Source organism: Falco biarmicus, chromosome 8 (assembly GCF_023638135.1).
Source record: "Falco biarmicus isolate bFalBia1 chromosome 8, bFalBia1.pri, whole genome shotgun sequence".
In the NCBI taxonomy this organism is placed as follows: domain Eukaryota; kingdom Metazoa; phylum Chordata; class Aves; order Falconiformes; family Falconidae; genus Falco; species Falco biarmicus.
The window spans coordinates 23,337,485-23,358,364 of record NC_079295.1 but is presented as its reverse complement, the minus strand read 5'-3'; the positions used below and the strand labels follow the sequence as shown (position 1 = coordinate 23,358,364).

Sequence of the window (20,880 nt, the reverse complement as noted above, 5' to 3'; positions counted from 1 at the left end):
TCATCACAAATAATATTAAACAACCGAATTATAGTGACTTATGTTTAACATTAGGTGCAGAAAAAATGCCACAAAAATGTTTTTTTGATTAGAGAGTAATTTATATTCACTATTGGACTCTGAAATCCTTCCTGTCCATTCCTCTACTGACCATACATGGCTTCCTTCCAGTGCCTTGAACCCCAGGGGTTATACAAGATATTATTATTATTGTTACACTTTTTAATATAAATAACATTTCAGAGGCATGGCTCTTGGATGCACTTCTAATGAAATCCTCTTAAATTCATTTTTTAAAGACTTCCCCATGCACTGTTTACCTTAAGATTATAACCCTTACTTATCTTTAGCAAAATAATAATGCGAAATCATTAACGTCTTTCACATGTTTCAAATCAAAGATGAGCAATGATGGCATATGTTGCCAGTCTTTGTTTAGCAAAGCTGTCTTGAGAGAAATTAATGTCCTTCTCCAATACTGTGCTTTTGAAGGCATGTCTCGTACTCTCTTAGACAATGCAATAAGGAAGTAACCCTTTTACCATAAGGTAAAGACTAAGAATAATTTTATTAAACTACATAGCTGGGACAGAGAAAGTAAAATACCTCTCTTTTAGGAAATCCATAATTGGAAAAGAGTTAGGTCAGTATGGGTTTGATTTAAATTCTGCAGAAAGCTGATGTACAAGGCCCATGGTTTTTAGTAGTTTTCGATGTGGATATAGCATTTGAAGTGGATACACTGAGAAATTAGTTTTCTTTTTCATGTATCGTCAAAATCATATGGCCACTGCTGCTGACACTGCTTACCTGTTCTTCCTTGAGACTTCCACAAATATACTTCCATGAGAACAATGGTGAAAATGGAGTCAGAGCTGGTTGAGTAATCATAGCTTTGAAGAACAGTGGGGTTTTGTTGTTTTTTGTTTGTAATTCAGAGGAGAAAAAAAATTGATAATGAATTTTTAAAAGAAATTCATTCCCACCTCTTCGGTCTGAATTGTCACGTGACATCTTCATGTCAGGCAGAGGAATTCATAGTGGAGCAGGGAGAGAGAAACTAGAGCACAAGTAGGTAGCGAGTTAACATGAAAAAGTTGATCCTTTTTTTCTTAAGAAAATCGAGATTTTTTTACACTCTAAAATTATTAAAGACGGTTATATAATAATAGATATTAATAAATAGGGTACATACAAATATACATGTTTTGAATATTAACAGATGCGTAAAGCATTTTTATGATTCTAGGTTTTAGTATGAAGCTTTCTCTCTGACCACAGAAGCAACACAGATTCACTCATTCCAAGACAACCATCTCTAATCATACTTGGCTGAAGATTTTTCTCACTGCCATGTTCTTCGGTACAATCTTTTAGCTTTACAGTGCATCAACTTCCAATTAACTTCTGTAAAAGTTTTTATATTAATAACCTTTCAGTAATATCTGCACTGTAATTTCCTATCTTGTCAGTTCTTTCATGTACCTTTTGAAATTTACTGTGTTTAAAGCTCTCCTTATATGGGGTAAATTCAATTGTGAAATAAAGGTTTTAATCCTAAAATACAAGTAGAAAAGTCATGTTAAGATCTTATTATGTTTTCTCCATATCTGCCATTGGTTACTGTCCTGTCAAGACAACCATTCTCACTTCCTTGTTCTTTCTATTTTCATACAAAAGTAACAAAATTCTAAAGGATTGTTACAGCATAGCAGATAAATGAAATTTCAAGTACATGCTTTTCAAGTAGTTGAGAAAACAAGAGCAGTAAAGCTGGTGAGTAGACAGCGTTCTTGAGCATCACTCCCCTAAGAGTTTTTTTCTTGGATGTACATGCAGCTCCAGACAGAGCTATCAGGAGCCTGCATTTATCTGCCCACCTATTCAGCACCACATAAATCACATCCAATTTCTAATCTTATACAGTTAGAGCATGAGCAGCTGCCTTCCATCTATATAAATAAATACATAATTGGCAGCAAGGCTGCATGAACCTTTATACATCACATTTGACAGCCATCAAGGCCATCAAGAAGTTAAGATAAGAGAAAGGTTTTAGGGATTCACAACGCCCGTTATTGGAAAGGGTATTTTGCTTGCCTGAGACCATGAGCATGATCATTGCTGGCACAGTTCAGCTTGCCTTATACAGTGGATGCAGATGCAGTTTTTGCTAAACATTATATACAGATACTAATGCAAGTACTGCTGCAGAATATGGGCATAAAGCTACTGTATAGTTTGGCAATCAAAAAGTACCACATGACTGGGGTTGCTATGGTATCTGCAAGCATGACATTTTTATAAAGCGGTACTGCAAATAGCAATAAAGCAAGTAATTCTCTGGCCATTTGTTAATATGAATGTTACAGATACTACTTTGAAAATGAAAACAGCTTATTACATTCTGTTTAGATTACATTTTCTGAAAAATATTGTTTTTTGTAATCAGCTGTCAGATTCTACAAAGATTAAGATTGCTGTTAAAGAGAAAGTAACATGCTTTTTTAAGACAATAGGAAATGTAAGTGCAGAGAATGTCTGGCACTCCTGGGTTTGATTGTTATAAATTGTTTATGAAGTGTCATTCCTTATTTTCATCAAAAGCTTTTCTTGCAGCAGAGATCATGTGTGTGCTTCAGCATGCAATTTTCCCTCTCTGGAGGGATGAGAATGTGCCGCAGTTTACTTTGCTTGGGTTACACTGCAGTATCTCTCTGTCTCTCTCCTCTTTTTTTTTTTTTTTTTTTTTTTTTTTTTTTTTTTTTTTAAGGCAAGAACTAGGCTATGTCTGTTTCACTGTGCAAATTGTCCCACTGATCAACAAGGAAAAATAAAATACGCTAAGTAACAGAGACTGCATTCACATAGATAAAACGTAGCTGTGCTCAAGAGAATGAAAGAGATGGGTACCATCCCCCACTGAAAATGATGTTGCTAATGCAGAGATTTGATCCATTAAATATTCCTACACTGCAGATATTTCAGATTATTTCTCTTAATGCACTATAAAGCTAGATAAGCCTTTTTGAATATATACTATAGAATGAATATTGTAAGAAATTTCTACATCAAAAAAAACCCTATTGCATTTTTTAATAATACTTCATTTTATTTACAGCTGTTTGCCATGAAAATGAGACAGATACTTTTACATGCAATTCTTTTAGAAGACTGGGGCTTTTAGAAGATAGGTGCACTGTGGGATTAAATAAATAATGCCTATTAATAAAAAGTAAAGCCAAAGCTGCCTATGTATCTGTGCTATCCCCAGTGCATCAGCACTCTTCAGCTGTATTTTAGTAAGCTCAGATAAGTGTGGCAACCAGGGTGGTGTCAGCTCTGGATATAGGGCCACATGCCCTACAGGGTACAGAACCTAAATCAAAAACCTGCTGGTCCAGTCATAACAGAATTATCAAAGCAACTATCTTTACACAACAATTATCATGTTGTAGCTGCATTAGTTCACTAGAACGAAAACCAAGCATAAAATCTACAAATCCTCTAAAAAGCTATAAGCTATCCCCTGTGCCTGTGACTACAATTTGTATTTCTTGACTCTTTCTGTGGCTGAAGACATCAGGCATAGTGTCACCATCGTCTGGCGGGTGCTTGTGCCCTCTGCTGGGTGCACTCAGGCTTAACGATTTATTGTAAATGCTATGCTGTTAACAGCTAGAGGAGAGATGCTCTTTTACTGACTCTGATGTACTTATGGTACTTAGCAACACACATTTCCACTTAAAAATAAAACCACCAACCTCTGGAACATATTTCAGGCCTCTACAAAAAAAGCAAATAAGCAATATCCTATCTCTTCCCCCTGCCATCTTCCCCCCCCTTTTTTTTTTTTTTTTTTTTACAATGTGAGTCATTTTGTATGCCAGCTGCAGGAAAAGTCTTGTCCTTAGAAGTGAAACAGAGTTTTGTTTCAGAGTTGAGCAAGGCTGAGATTTAAAAAACAAACAACTTTCTCCTTTTTATGTCCTAATATAGTGGGGCTTTTCTAGGGGGAGGTGAGTGGGTGGGAGAGTGGGGATGTTGATAGCATCTTCACAAAATAAAGTACATTCCTGGGTGGATAAGAGAGTAAGGAAATTCCATTTATGTGAAAATTTTAAGGGAGACTTTCTTATTAATTTTTAATTCTTTGTGAACTAGTAGAGTAAGAAAGTGCAGTTCTAGAAGTTTTGCTTAATGCTTTACATACTCATATATGACTGACCCATTATGCTGAAATATCTGTCTTATATTTTATACCTGCATGTTAAGGAAGAAGACTGCAAGTCAACTGTCTTTCACAAAGGCAAGTAACTTCCAGGTACACTGGAATACTTTAAAAGAAATATAAAACAATGCAAGTTTATTCAAATATATAGACCTGCAAATGTATTACTCTTTTTGCAAAGGACCAAAAAGTTTAGAATTTGAGTCAACAAAAATGGAGAGTGACTTCAGTTGGATCATGGTTTCAACAAACATAACTTTAACAATAATAGAGATTTTATAAGGTAAAATGATTTTATAGATGACATTATACACTTCTGCACACTACTAAATGTGTGGAAAAGTTATTACAACCACATTTCATGCTTTTTCCACACAGAATTTTTAGGTTAACTACCCATCTGTCCAACACTGACTTAAAACAATTTGGTTCTTCAAATTCAATTCAAAAGCATGACCAAGATTTTTTTAAGCATTTACATTATTACTTTGTGCAATTATTATTAGCAACTAAAACCTTAGAACAATAACTACTCTGGATTGCAAAAGAAAAAATGTTTTAATTCAAATCAGATCAGTTACTAAAAACGTACACATTGTACTTCAAAGCACACCAACAGTTGAGGTTTTTTTCCCGTTAGCTATATTGGCCCAAGTATACAGCAGCTGCTCTTCACAACAGAAATGAGAATGGGGGAAAAAAAAGCATTACTCCATGCACAGATTCACCTGCACACACCCTGCTTGCCACCTGTATGTAGTAACCTCTTGCTAGGGACCATGCCCTTTAGGCTCTGTAAAGGCAGCAGTTGCCTGAAAACAGCTGTGGGGCGGCCATGTACACCTCTAATCAGTCTTTTTCCCTTCTCTGGACAAGCATGGATTTCTTGAGGGGGAATGGGATTAAAGTGACTCTGTTATCTTCCTGTGGGGCTATTTTGGTGACAGATCCCAGACCACCCAACCCAGGGTGAGCAGCGTCTGCTGGATCTGCTGCTCAGCAAGGATGTGGAGACATCCTCCGTTGGACTTGGCCACCATAGGACACCACTGGAGCTCTTCCTGGAAAACTCGTAAAAATCTGATAAAAACTCACATAGTCGGAATGGGATACTTTTCTGAATTCTAGAAAAACTCCTCTGGTCAGGACAACAAAAGCATTTCATTTCGTCTGGACGGTGACAGGTTGATATTGATCGAAGTCATAAAGCAACATGATCTAGATGTCTAAAACACATAGCCTCATTGCTAAAGTGGTTCCCTCTTAATTTTACCAACAATTACTTGTTGAATCTGTATAAATTTTATGCAATAAAAACACAAAGACTAAAACAAGTACATAAAAAGGTTATTTTTATTCTTTTGCATTGTTAGCAATGTAGTTATTTTTGGTAAAACAACTTCCTGCATGCAGTTCATCAGTACACTATCAGCCAATAGCTTCTATAAAAGCAGGAGCCCATCCATATCCTAGTCCTTTTGTATGAAATGCAAGGTATTCCACTGTCCACTGCCCAAGTTCACTATTCATTCTCATGAAGAAAGATTATGAATAACAAGAAAAGCAGACAGCGTGAGACTAACACTGGGGAAAAGCAATGTTTCTATGACTAACATTACCCTGAAAACTGACAGACCAGGTAATAATTTCAAAAGAAACCCTTCTATCTTGTTTCACATACAAAGACCTACCTGCTGATCAGAAAAACAACTGTACTGTCCATTTCTTTTAAAATTATTCCTTATTACAATATGTTTAATATAATTAGCAGAAACTTGCAATTACCAATTTATATCCTATCTTAGGTTTCCCAACAGTAAAGTGTCACAAATAGCAATAAAAATTACTCACAACATGAAGATATGTGTAGTTTTTTATAGTAAGTATAAAATGTTATAAAATAATTTTCAAAATAACAAGAATAGATCAATAGCTATAGATTATAAAAGATTTTTTCTAGTCCCACATTTTAAGCAATATATTTGTACTGTGTAGTCTTGTTATTTACTGCATATTTGCTGATTACAAAAATCAAACAATAAAATCTATAATAGCAGCAAACTATTGCTTACTGGTATGAGGAATGATGGTCTTGTCGAACAGTTGTTTTCTTTTTATCACTCACATGTCTTCCCATCTTAGACTTTAATAGCTGTAGGATAATAGCAGCAAGCATGCATCAGTTAAAGCTTCCCAATTATTTGGAGTATTACAGAATATATCATATTATCTATTGAAATGGTATAAGCTACACTTACTAGGGTACATAAGTGATGCAATAAATACAGTACTTAAGTCATTGTATCTTTGTTCAAACAGGTACCACTGCATAAAACAACTGATTAAATAACAGAGGACATTTTACCTACATATAGAGTGTCAGCCTTGATGACAAAAAAAGTAATCGAAACCACAAAGCAGGACAAAACTGATTTAAGCGTACCCTTTGGGTCATCTCAGCTTTCTACAGCAGATTGCTTTACATACAGTGGAAACCTGACTAAAGTGCCATGGGGGCGTCAAAACCAACTCTGATGTACATATTTTGTGTGTCTGGCAAGGCCCATCGTTCCAAAGTATGGGAATTAAAGTCTGAGGTATACATTAAGGTAGTATTTGTCCCCAAAGGTACTTTGCTATCAATTTATACGTGTAGATTTTATTGTTGTCCTAAGTGGGATAAATTGATGTGAAATAAGCGTAGAAACATACTCTGGAATGAAGTATGGAAGTTACTAATGAAATTACAGGGTTTACAGTTAAAAAAAGAAAAAAAACCCAAAAGACTACCACTTTTTTATTTCAGTAACTCCATGCAGGTACGATTTGGCATTCATAACTTTTCTCTGAAAAGAGCTGTTTCAATCTCTCAGGAATTATGAGATATATTTGGATTTTGAAAGAAACTATGTTTTTTTCATGGTTTCGTGTTTGTCAAAACTGGAGTTTTGTGTGTCTTATCATTTATTTAAATCACTGTATCTGAAATGGATTTTATAATAAATTAATAATTACTAAAAAGTATTAAACATAAGTAAATTAAAACCAAGAGACTAAACTAACAACCTCTTTTCTGTGAAAGTTATTCCCTTGTTTTGTTTTCTGATAAATATTCTATCCGTACTCTGTTCTTTTTTATCATTTGCTGTTGATTTGACCTAGATCCTGAGATTCAATAATCTGGAATCTTGATTTTCTGCTTTTAGAAGTGGCTTGAAGAGAACTATGTTGACATTATGATGCCTTAATTACATATTCCTGGCACCTGTTCCTCTGCAAGAGGAATTGAGGTGTTTGGTTGGTTTTTTTTTCTCAGCACAGCAGAATTACAAATAGCAGTATGTGAATTAGAGCAAATGAGATCACAAAAAAATTGACACACAGAGAACATCCATATGAGATGAAACGTACACAGTGGATTCACTTATTCCACAAAAATACAGACTTATTAGGACTGGTAATTTTGCACTCCATTAAGGGTTCCTACAGTCCAAGTAGAAATTATGTGTCTCATCTCCATTAGTGCCAGCTGATAATAAACATTACTCTTCTGCAAGGTTGTTTCCCTGTTACAGACTAAGTTTGCTAGTGAAGGGTCTTTGTCTTGGTACAGGCACTGACTGTAGCAGTGAGGAAATATGTGAAAACTTGTAATTTTGGCATAATCCTCCAATAAGAGTGCTATTGATAAAAATGCCATTGTCTCAGGCTTGTGAACATTCATCACAGACAGCTCTTTGTATTTTACTTTTTATTTCTTTTTCTGTCTTTCCCTTTGTCTTCTTTTTCTGATTCGTCATCTTCATATTTTTCTTTTTCTGGTTTTGTTACACTGTCATAAGAAGGCGGAGATGTGGAGGATGAAGACATATTTATTTTCTCTGGAGGTGACTTTTCACTTAGTTTACCAATAATCATATCTTCTTTGCTAAGCAGATCAACCCCATCTTTCCGATACATAAATGAAAGTTTCTTTACTGACTGTCTTAGAAGATGATGTCTATAAGCCCGTTGAATAATGACAGCAGATACCTCCTCCTGTTTTCGTTTTAATGTGGTTGTAATTGGTTCATAGGAGACTTTAGAAGGATTGGCTGCCATAAACCGATCTTCCATCTGTATTCTGAGGGCATCCATCTCATCACTTTCCCCCAAAACACGCTTTGTGAAAGCAAACAAGATGTCAAGGCAGTGAATTCTGTCACCGCTTACCATGGGCAGATCCATTGCAATAAGTTGAAGCATGTTTGGTTTGGGTATATTAAGAGGAGGATCCAGAGAAGCTGCAAAATCAGACAGTTTACTATATTCTATGAATTGTGTTGCATCAGGATCATATTTTTCCCAGACTTCATAGAACATCTCAAAGTCATCCTCACTCAAGGGTTCAGCGCTTTCTTCAGTAGCAACACCAAAGTTCTCCAAAATCACAGCAATGTACATGTTCACCACTACCAGGAACGATATGATAATGTAGCTGACGAAGAAGAAAATCCCAACAGAAGGGTTGCCGCAGTCGCCTTTAACGGAGCTCCCTGGGTGAGTTTTGTTAGGGTTACAGTCTGGCTCCCCACTGTTAAGAATTGGGGCTAGCAAACCATCCCAGCCAGCAGACGTGGTAATTTGAAAGAGGCATATTATGCTGTTGCCAAATGTTTCAAAGTTGAACATGTCATCTATACCAGCTTCCTTCTTGACATAGGCAAAGTTGGACATGCCAAATATCGCATAGATAAACATGACCAGGAAGAGCAGCAGGCCAATGTTGAACAAAGCAGGAAGCGACATCATCAAAGCAAAAAGCAGAGTGCGGATTCCCTTAGCGCCTTTAATGAGGCGCAGGATTCGACCGATTCTGGCAAGTCGTACGACTCTGAACAAAGTGGGGGACACAAAGTACTTTTCAATCACCTTAGCTAGAAACATACCTAAAGAAGAAGTGAAAATAAAATTAAAAGGGTAATATTTTATCACAGATTACATTTTTCACTACAAAATACTAATTAAGAACAACTCTACCTGTGGAATTAGTAGCAATTATAATTGGAGATAAATTTTATCTGCTATAGGTAATTTTAGCTTTTCTCCTACTACTCAGGAAAAAAAGAAGGAGTATTAAAACTGATATAGAATTATTAAGAAAGTTACTACTCTAAAGTATGCTTTTCATTTCCTAAACCATCAGGAGAAATTAAGTATCTCCTCTAATCTGCAAAATTTGACAGAGATAAAGCATTTAATACATGGCTTACTATATTTCATATAAAATGTCATATAAAAATTTCTTACCTACTATTGAAAGAATAACAACCACAAAATCAAAAATATTCCAGCCAATGGTGAAGTAATAATAACGAAGTGAAAACATTTTGAAGACACATTCTCCAGTGAAAAGGACAACAAAGACCAAGTTAATCCAGTATAAAATATTTTGCATCAGATCACTCTGGTCGTCTGTTTCTATCATCATGGTGACCATGTTAAGGCAGATGAGAACCATAATGGCGATGTCAAATGCTTGCTTTGTTACAATATCAAACACCAGACCTTGCAATTTGTTCTGAGAAAAAAGAAAATGTGATAGTCTATGACATGAACATCCTTTTCCTCCCTCCCATCTCCTTCTTCCTCCCCCCAAATATATGAAACAAAAGGCTCAAAAATCCAAGAAAAGCACTGTCCAGTAACTTCTTTATTTGCCAGCTCTAACTTTTCCCCTCAAAACCCAACAGTCTTATATTTCTTCATGTTATTTGATTATTTGCTTCCTCAGGCATAACAAATACGACAGACTTTTCCTGCAGAACAGAAATATGTACATTTCAATTCAGAATGAAGCACCAACTTTAATTCGACCTAAACCATTTTGAAGTTAGAGGGGAAATTTTTTTGATAGCTAATGTACTGCTGCAATTTCTTCCCAAATGTAGATGGCATAAGAATAGCATGCATCCTCACCGCTGGTCTAGGTATAGGTTTTTGTGGTTTCTTGGATCCCAGCTTCTTCATTGCGTTGTAGTATTTCTTTTGTTCTTCTGTCAGGAAAATGTCTTCACCTCCAAGGTAAAAAAAATAAAAATACAACTGATTACAGCCAAGCCTTTAAATCTATTAATTCACAGCATTGCAGAACATGTTTTTTACAAACCGCGTGTTCATTCTTATACATTATTACCTAAGCCAAAATATAGTAATTATATCAAAGATTGTTAAAGTATCTGACAAGTCTTGATGGAAAAAGGAAAAAAAGAAATGGAGAAAACTCCCAGACCTTCTATCTATTTGTTATTAAAAGAAATACATACCTAATTAATTCAATCAAGTATGGGGGGGAAAAAAACCCACTTTTCAAAATACACATTCTGTAGGTACTTATAAATCCACCACCATAAATGCCACACTGTATATAAACCAACCAGAAACAAAAAAGCTTCAAAGGCAAAAAGATTCACTGAGAGCTGATATGCCTTCAGGGAAACCATACAAGGAAAAAGAAATTACTGATGTTATTTTTCAGGATGTGTGTTTCATCATTTGAGAATGAGTATCTCAGTGCAGATGGTTTTTTGCCACGGTAATACTTCCACAGCATATATGAGGCTTGATCATCCCCCTACATAGTACAGAAATCATCAGAAGCATGAGCTTACTCAGGTTTCTTGCCCGAGTGAAAGGACAGCAGTCTGAGTAAAAGGGTATCTAGAATAGTATGTGTAATATACATATGGAAACAATTGTCAGAAATACAATTTATGTTGACAAGTAACTTCTTTTTTTCTTGTATGCATTTGCTTGTAAGTACATTCCAGGTATACATGATGTCAAAGTACTGAATTTGGAAAAGAATTTCAGAGTCACAGCTGATTCTGTGACTGTCACACTGACTTCGTCAAATGTCTTATTGAAAAAGAAATGACAGACATTGGATGAAGATGTGTTTGAGTCTTCCAGCTGTGGCTACATATAGACATATATAGACATGAAGATTTAGAAGTCAGAAGAGATCCTGTTTAGAATGCTCTCCTCACAATCCACATTTTTAAGTAAAATCCAGTTCTTCGAGAGTAAGGGTTTTGGAAAGAAAAACAAGAAATTAATTTGCTGACTATAGTGTAAATGTGATGTGACTTTGCCAGGAGATCTTATCTGGGGGAAGGAAGAGCTATAAAGGAACTGGCATTCAACTGGGGATTTTTTCTGTCTCAGTGATGTAATGGCTACCAAGACTGAACAAGTCATCTTTGTCTCAGTGTGCTGTCTGTAGAGAGAATAGCAGTCTCAAGATGAGATACACCCTATATGCCTTTGAGGACCATAATTATTAGGAATTTGACACCTAGTGGAACATTTTTTTCCCTATGGGAACTAATGTAATGAAAGTAGGATGCACACAGGGACTAAAGAGATACACACAGTTCAACTACACAGGGACAGTATATTGCAACATGAGGTCTTTCCCATTCATATCCCAACAACATTGCCCAAAATGGATGATCTCAGTGATGTGAGGGCAGAACAAAGACAAGAAAAATACTGCTGGGTAGTCACGCAATGCATGATCTGAACGTTTCTATGTGCATCTATAAATTCAATAGACAAGTGACTAATGTTTGCTAATTTGCTACATGAAACTGAAGAATAGCATGTAGATAGAATTTTGTCCAGCCTAATTATTACCCTTTGTATATGTGCAGTATTTGACTTTCCTGGTGACAGTTACAACTGTGTAAGGGGTGTATACCACACTGTCAGAAAATGCCCTTTAGCAGGAGCCCTTCTCTGCCTTCTGTGTCATAATGACTACAGCACATAGTGTCTGCCAAATGAACCTAACAGACCTTATAATCACCACATTACTGAGTAAGGTCACCCTGTTATATACAGACCACCAAAAATACCAATAGCATGTATATATCACTTTAGTTACCCTTCTCTTCAAGGGTAAGAAGCTGAACCACCTTCCTCTTAAGTACTGGAAGCCCCAGATGTTTATTCCAAGAGAGATACAAACATCTTGGAGGATGAGGATGTCATCAGGTTTGGAACCGCAACCTCATCCTTTCTATTATATATAGATGTAGGTCTGAAGATAAGAGACTCAAAGGATCTGAAGAAGCAACATATGAAGCTGCATGCTTCATTTTGAAGCAGAAAGATTTACTGGAAGTTTCCGCTGAAGTAAGTCTAGCAGTATCTTTTTTTCAGTCCAATGAATCAAACTTGACAAACTATCTAGAATCAGAAATGAAGAAATTATGTACTGCCTTGCTATTACTTAGCTCACTTTTTTTTTTTAAAATCAACATTCAGTATGATTCTGCTCCAAATGTGTACAGAAAAATGGCCACTGTAGACCTTAGACAGCATTTACAGTTTAAACAGCAAGTAGAATTTAATTTGCCATCACAGTCTTAATTTTAATCTATTTAAATGCTCCTGGAGTTCTTGACACAATCCTGTGTTCATTTGAACCATAGAAACATTTTCAGCTGAAAAGAAAAAGTATACATCTTAAAACATGAACAATTTTCTTTGTCTTGCAGATTTACTAGTAACTTATAGGACAGCTTCCCAACCCTCTCTCGTCTTACACAGAGCAGTAGTTTCAGCACTCAGCTTGTCTGTATTAGACTCTCTGTAATTAAGAAGGCCCTCACAGTATTGCTATACATTGTTTATTGATTTTGGTATTTGTAGTTTTGCATGTTCTCTTTTCTGGCATCTATTTGCTCAAATTAAGTAATTTGCATTTTCACATACCTTTGTCACAGCACTGTAAGGGTAAGTGAAAAACAGTACATAACTTTCTGATGTACAACATATTATCAGGCTGTACAGAGATATGGAGACCACTCAGGCATTCAGTGAAAGTTTAAATTACTTCAAATGCCTTAAAAAGCAAAAGACTTTCATTATTTCATTATTTTGAATAGAATAAAAGGAAATCTTAATAGCTGATTTCTTTTTCTCCTTTCTATTATTATGAGAGATTTCTGACACTCAGACTTATCCTTGCATACATTGGCTGAATGCTCAATAAGAATGAAGTGTTGTGAAAATGAAACATGTGATACTTATCTTCTTTTTTTGTTGGTTGAAGTTATCTATGATGACACCAATGAATAAGTTTAGGGTGAAAAATGATCCAAAGATGATAAAGGCAACAAAGTAAATATACATGTACAGGCTGTACTCATACTTGGGCTGTTTCTCTTCCTATGTAACATAGAAAAACAGCAATACATCACAAATAACAGTTAAGATACATCACAGAATACCAAGCAGGAACAGAAGTTGCATCCAGCTGGACAGCAACTCCTTGACAAGAGGGGAAAAACCAGCTGTTTTGGAGCATACCCTACACTTGCCTTATCTTTGAACTTGAAAAACTATTTATAACAGGTGTCTGTAATTGCACACACAGACCTGCCACTCCTCCCCTTTCTGTCTGCCAGTTCCCCTCTAGTGACATTTGATGTTTTTTGGACTTCCTACTAAATTTGACAAAAGTGTGCCAATCTCAAAAGCAATTCAGTTCCTATGGACTTTATGCAAGTCAGGAGCTGGATACAGGAAAGATGCAAACAAATAAAAGCATTAACAGAAAAGCAGGCAAAATTCAGCCATTTTATTTTCTGAGATCACCTGAATCTGCAGTTCTGGATTAACTACTGCAAGTGATATCATGTGATTATTTGGGTTATTTCTAGAGACACAGGAAAAATTTGTTCCCTAATCTGTAAGATCTCAGCGATATAAGTTAATGGGAAATCTGATTTCATTAGTTTTGTTATTTACAGATGACTTATTAAATTAGTAATACTTATTGTAGATCTAACACTATATTTTTTTACCTATGAAAAGTATATGCACTTCATAATGCATAGATTTATATAAAAAATATCAAGGTTTTACATTTTTATTTTTTACATTTTATTTTATTTTGACTGCCACTGAAGAAGCACTACATCATCTTATATTAGTTTTCACTCAGTAAATTTTATATTGTACTCACTTCTCTAGAATCAACAGCAGCATACATGATGTCCATCCATCCTTTAAACGTTGCCTAAAAACAAAGTTTGTTAATATTTTCTATCAAAGCTCCAATTTTGTAAATATTCTAAATAAAACAATGTCTTCTGCAATGTATTTGCATCCACAAAAATAAATAGGAATATTACCAGTCTGGTAAGACATGGGCAAAGCATTCACAGTAAATAATTTACCACGAAATATTTCTCCCAAACACTTAAAAACTGAATACATTCTAATCTTCATGCAAAGTCATATAAACTATGTAGGATGAGTTGCAATCTATATCTAAGCATAACAGAAAGACTGTTAACAAGACTTGCTTATAACAAGACTCTCCTTTCTAACTTACTGATTATCAGAAAACTGGAGGAGGACTCAAAAAAATCAGCCACCATGGGTTGGCATTGTTCAGACAGAGTACGCAAATAGTCCTAAAAGAAACTCCAGAAGATACATAGTCCCAAGAAATCTTAAGGAAAATAAGAGAATCTTAGAATGGTTTGGCTTGGATGGGACCTTTAGAGATTATCTAGTCCAATCCCTCTGCCATGGTCAGGGGTATCTTTCACTACATCACACACTTCCAGTGATGGGGCATGCACAACTTCTCTGAGCCACTTGTTGCAGCATCCCACCACCTTATCATTAGAAAAAGAAAACAAATCTTCCTTATGTCCTATCTAAGCCTACCCTCTCTCAGTTTAAAACTGTTGCCCCTTGTCCTGCCACTACATACCTTTGGAAAAAAAATGTCCCTCTTTCTTATAAGCCTCCTTTATATATTGAAAGGCCACAATAAGGTCCCCCGGGGGCCTTTTCTTCCCCAGGCTGCACAACCCCAATTCTGTCAGCCTTTCTTCATGGAACAGGTGTTCCAGCCCTCAGATCTTTTACTTGGTCCTTCTCTGGACCCACTCCAGAGGTTCTTGTCTTTCTTGCAGTAGTGGGGTCTCACAAGAGTGAAGTAGATAGGGACAATCACCTCCTTCTATCTGTTGGCCACACTTCTTGTTATGCTGCCCAGGATATGATTGGCTTTCTGGGCTGCAAGTGCGTATTGCTGGCTCCTGTCCAGTTTTTTGTCAACCAGTATCCCCAAGTCCTTCTCTGCAGGGCTGCTCTCAACCTATTCACCCTCCAGGCTGTAGTGATACTGCTGATTGCCCTGACCCAAGTGCAGAACTTTGCACGTGGCTTTGCCCACTCCTCAAGCCTGCCAGGTCCCTCAGGGTGGCATCTCATCCCTCTCAAGCCTATCAACTGTACCACTCAGCTCGGTGTAATCTGCAGACTGCTGAGGGAGCGCTCAATCCCACTATGTCATTGATGAAGCTATTGAATAGTATTAGTCCCAGTGCAGATCCTTGACAGGCACCTCTTGTTACTGGTTTCCACTTCAACATTGAGCCACTAAGTCCAAGTCTTTGGAGAAAGCCTTCCAGTCAACTTCTTATCCATCTAGCGGGCCTTGCATCAAACCTATTCCTGTGAGCTATATTGGGTGAAAATAAGCTATGAATGTCATGTTTACAGGAAACATTACATAGCTGAACTATTCTATCTAAGTTTTGTTACAAAAGCTAAAAGCACTGCTGTCCTCTACGCTCATCATTTACACAGCTGCAATATAATTTAGCAATAGCTACTATCACTCCCTGGAGCAGTCAGACAGCAGCCTGCTAACAGAATACTAATTACTAAATACTACCAGTTGGAGATATTTTTAAAGACAGAATAATTACCAACTGATTATAAGCACAAATGTTTCCCCAGAAGCAGTTTGTCAAGTGACCCCTATTAGGAATATGTTTCTGTCCTATGGGCTCCAATTTACATATGCTGCCTCTAAAAAAGGCTTGTCCTTAGGAATCTAGCACTAGTAAATTCTGGAACTGCTCACCTAGTTTAAAAGCAAGCTAAAAACTATCTCCAAAAAACCCACTTGACAATAATAGACAACGACTGGAGTTGGACTAGTAAGAATAATGGAAAGAAGAGAAAGGAAAAAGTGAATTTAAAAACTTCTACTAAATCAATAGTTGCCTCTCTTAATTGAAGATCAGATGCGCCCTAGAACGTATCTATTTGAGTATCACAGTAAAAATATAACTTTTCCTAACAGATCAAAGAAGCAAAATAAATCTTCGCTGTATTCGCTGTATTTTATTTTTTTTTTCAAATGAGATACTGTATTTCTGTAGAGCTTGAAAAGGTACTAGTGTTTGGGTGCCAAGGAACTTGACAACCATCTAGTAGATTGGATATTCCTCCTTTTCCAAAATGGCCATAGAATATATAAGAGTTTTACCATAAGCAACATTAATTAGCTCCATAGAACACAATTATAAAATAATATCCCATATCCATTCATAAATTAAAAAATTAACATTGAAAATTATGGAATTAAATGTTACTACTATAAAACTTAAAGCTGGAAAATTAACGTATCAAAATTTATACACTTACTACTTGCAGCAGAGAAAGGTAACCCGCTCCAACATTATCAAAGTTTACTTTTACGTTTTTCCACCGAACATTCTCAACAGTCATCATAAGATTTTTACACATAGTTTTATTATTGACTTCCTCTGGTGAGAACGGCTCACCAGTTGTGGTGTTAACACACCTATAGAACTTGCCAGCAAACAAATTTACTCCCATGATGCTGAAAATTAGCCAGAATGTAAGACAAACCAGAAGTACATTCATAATGGATGGGATTGCTCCAGTAAGAGCATTCACAACCACCTGGTAAATAAACACAGAAAAAAACCCCTTTTTAGTAACAATATCTCGAGTAGTTAAAAGATTACTTTTTTTTTTTCCAAATACAGCAAAAGAATTAATGTAGAACATTAAAATATATTGAAGTAACGCAACTAGAAACAGAATAACACATGTAATGCAATCACACATGCTACTGTTGGACTTGAAAACAGACATGCCATTCAGTGTTCCTCCATGATTTTATAATTAGGCATATTTGTATTGATTTATTACACTTTTTTTTTCTTACCCTCATGCCTTCAAAGCGTGACAAAGCTCTTAGAGGTCTCAAAGCTCTCAATGTCCGAAGGGATTTAATTGCACTGAGTTCTGAGAAACCAAGGGCGTGAGCTACTAAGCTAACCAAGGAAACCTAAAGGAAACAAAACAAAAGAATTTTTTTTTTTTTTAATAGGCTCACAATACAAATGTAACGCCTTGAGGAAGAAAACTTTGATCTGGGTATCAGAAAAAAGTTCATAAGGACCCTAAGCCTCTAGCTAGCACAAATAATACAGAATAAAGAAAATCAAATAACCATAATGGAACATTGCGTGTGAATTTCAGAGCAGTCTGAACAAAAAGAGACCTTAATCTCTGGAATTTTCATCACAGAGCGCTAGTTAGAAGAATGCACATCATATCTGTGCAAAACAAAGGGCAAATTAGATACAAGTAATTTTAATAAAAACTCATCTTCCCAATAAACTCAGCCAAAGCCTGAAACGTACTGAAAAAACTAATCCCATTCTATGTGACATTACAATACTAAATACTACAATACAATACTGTGTTCTACTACACTTGCATTATTACAGTAATGATAAAATGTGAGCCAGCAGCATTTGTGAGCCAGTCTGCAGTAATTCACACAGTAGCATATATATGAATAACTAGTAATTCATATTGCCTGCAGATGATGACAGGCTTGGAAGTAGTATATACTCAGTCAGACAGGACTCTGACACATGTGACCCCTAACTGTATGACAGACACAAAGAAATAACAATGTCAACAATTACCTAAAAGCAATGCACTCAGACGCATAGAACAACAGACAGCACTTTCCAGGGAAGGGGAGTTACGACAGAGTTAATATTTTAATTGTGAACCAGGACTTGTTATCTCTTCAGACTACTGCAATCTGGATATTTAGAAATCATAATATCAAGTACCGGAAGAAAACCTATGTATACCTCCATTTGGCAAAGAGTACTGTTTCTGGTGTTTAAAGTCCAAAACTGAAGTTAAAAATTCTAAGTCCAAGAATGAACAAGAAACTGGCAGATACGTTTTAGAGTAATCTAAATTAGAGTATTGAAATGGGTTAAACAGTGGGACATAATAAAATACATAGACAAGGAGGAGAAGCTGGCTAATTTTTCATGTCTCTTAAACATAGCATGTAATGTTTTAATAAAATCAAGGTGCTTTTTTTTTTTTTTTAATTACACAAACCAGGTAAAACCAAAACTCAGGGAACTCAACATCTGAGAAATATACGAAATACAAGTCAGTGATCACTACAATGCCTCATCATAGATAACTATTTACCTGTATTTATGAAATAACCCATCTAGAACTTTAGACAACTCAGCTGCTGAAGTGATTATAATTAGGCCACGTAGCTCAAGAGAAGAAAATTTCATTAAAAAAAGGGAAAAGAAAACTAGGAGAAGATCCAGAAAAAGAACACATTCACTGAGTGGAATGACCTTCATTCAAATGCTAGACAAATATTTAGCACAGAAACCATTAATCCCTATGAATTCATCAAGACCTTACTAGCAATATGCCTTTCTTTTATAATTCTAGAGAGATACAGAGAAAAAGTTTCAAGTATTCCTGTCAGATAACCCTATTTTCTTAGATAATGCACTTACATTTACATTGCAAGAAATTCTCTTCCTGCAAGATTAGCATACCACTGCCTAATGATGCTATAATTTTATCTTTCTTTGAAAACTAAATACAATTTAACATATTACTTTTTATGGTTTCTTTTTTTTTATTTTGGAGGGGAGAAAGAAGAGGGAGAATAGTTCATCTTGTCACATGGTGATGATGGCAATTAAAGCATAATTTTTCTGGTACCATCTGTGGATATGTGTGCATATAGGCAAGCTTTTTACATTTTTTTTATTAATAAGTAATTTCCTCCTTTTCCCTATGTATGATCGCGGTTTGGACAACTCATACCAGCTCTGAACTGCCTTCCACATACAAAGGTGCTATCTGTAACATTCCTGTGATGTAAAACTACAAAATAATATTATATACTTGATGTAAAGGTACAAAATACTATTCTATACTTTCATAAAACATAGTAAATTATAAATGTGTATTGTAACAAAACCAAGGAAAATGTAAAAAATGCACTGTAATGATACATGTGAGACAGAATCCACCCTCAGCTTCATTTTCAACTTTCTGTTCTTTAACTACCACATAGGGCATTTGCAGAAAAGCACATTGTTAACATAAGGTGGAAACATCTTGCTTTGGATTTGTTAAAATGCTTGTGTTTTGAACAACTAGAGTGGCTTGAGATTTCTTTCTTTTTTTAACGTTATTACTCTTCTGGAAGAGAGGATCTAATCCACAAGAAGTTTTGAAACCTTTAAGTACAGCTGGATTAACAGCTCAAAAGCTGATTGCCCTGCTGTTCTCTGGTGAGAGTCAATGTTTTCGGTCCTCACCGAGTCTTCTACTCCAGACGGCTGTCTCCTGTTGCATTTACACATGAGGTAGCCTTACGCAAATCTCTTTCCTCTAAGGGTAGCTTAAGCAAGATGTCAAACACTACACAATCCCATGTTTGTTCTTTTTCATTACACCCTCTGAACTTGCATATGGAAGGCTGAGAAAAATGAGCATTTGTACCTGTTCTGGGGCTAATTATGCTTTTCTGAAAACACTGTGAACATCATAATGGGAAAGAATTTCTTTTCACATGCTATAAATTCTTTCCCAAACAGAGGACAGCTGGAGAATTTAGGCTGATGGGTACAGAACAGTTTGCCTAAAAAAATCCTGTGAAACACTGTCTCACTGTGAAATGTTTAATTAGACTGGTACTGGTATAGCAGATTTGTTCAATGTTCAACTGGATAATGGCACAGGACAGGAAGACAAAGCAAAGATAACCAGTTGAGGGCAGCACATTGCCTGTTACCTAAACCAACAGGTAAAATGCCAGTAGTACGAGAAAGAGTTAAAGTTGCTTGCTACCACCTGAAAACAGTAAGTAAATCTGGCAATAATGTCAGAAAAAGCTAAGCAGACCACAACTGAATTTTTTAGGGGATGGGAGGTGGGGGGAGGAGGGGCCTTACAACACAGGTGGCCAAACACTTGGAAACATTGCCAAGTAAGGTGGCAGAATCTCCGTTCAAAACTGAGTATCAACCTGAGCAGGTTTGAGCTAATTTCTAAGACGGCCCTGCTTTCAAGACAAGGAGCTAGACAAGAAAACCTCCAAAGGGGTCTTCCAACCTAAATTGTTCTATGATCTGCTTCTATAGGGTGATAAGATGCAGGCATTCCAAGCATGACATGAAGATGGCTACAAGAAAGCACTGAAATAACTGAAAAAAACAGTAGGTCCTACCTATCCATATGGAGATATGGTATGCTTTAATAAGAAGAATTGATCTTAAATGCAATACAAAGTCCAACTTTCATAATACAGGCTTGCACAAAGTTACTAATTGTGAATGCTTCTTAAATGGTAATACATTTATTTTTTTCTTATTTTCTTTGATTTTCACAAAGGACAACTCTAATAGACAAATAGAAATGCAGATTTGAGTATCACAAGATTCTGGAAACATACTGTCTTGGAT

General features: G+C 36.0%; 1 protein-coding gene across 1 annotated transcript in view; it reads right to left on the bottom strand.

Moving 5' to 3' along the window:
• Nucleotides 1-7,521: 7,521 nt before the first annotated feature.
• The window catches only part of LOC130154261 (sodium channel protein type 2 subunit alpha-like), a 76,103-nt gene continuing 62,744 nt past the window's right edge, over nt 7,522-20,880 (bottom strand). The window contains exons 21-27 of the mRNA XM_056350186.1: nt 17,286-17,408; nt 16,736-17,017; nt 14,247-14,300; nt 13,310-13,447; nt 10,190-10,294; nt 9,521-9,791; nt 7,522-9,159 (exon numbers count right to left, since the gene is read on the bottom strand). Of these exons, the coding sequence (XP_056206161.1) occupies nt 7,976-9,159; nt 9,521-9,791; nt 10,190-10,294; nt 13,310-13,447; nt 14,247-14,300; nt 16,736-17,017; nt 17,286-17,408 (2,157 nt within the window). The 3' untranslated portion in view covers nt 7,522-7,975. The remainder of the gene's footprint in view (nt 9,160-9,520; nt 9,792-10,189; nt 10,295-13,309; nt 13,448-14,246; nt 14,301-16,735; nt 17,018-17,285; nt 17,409-20,880) is intronic.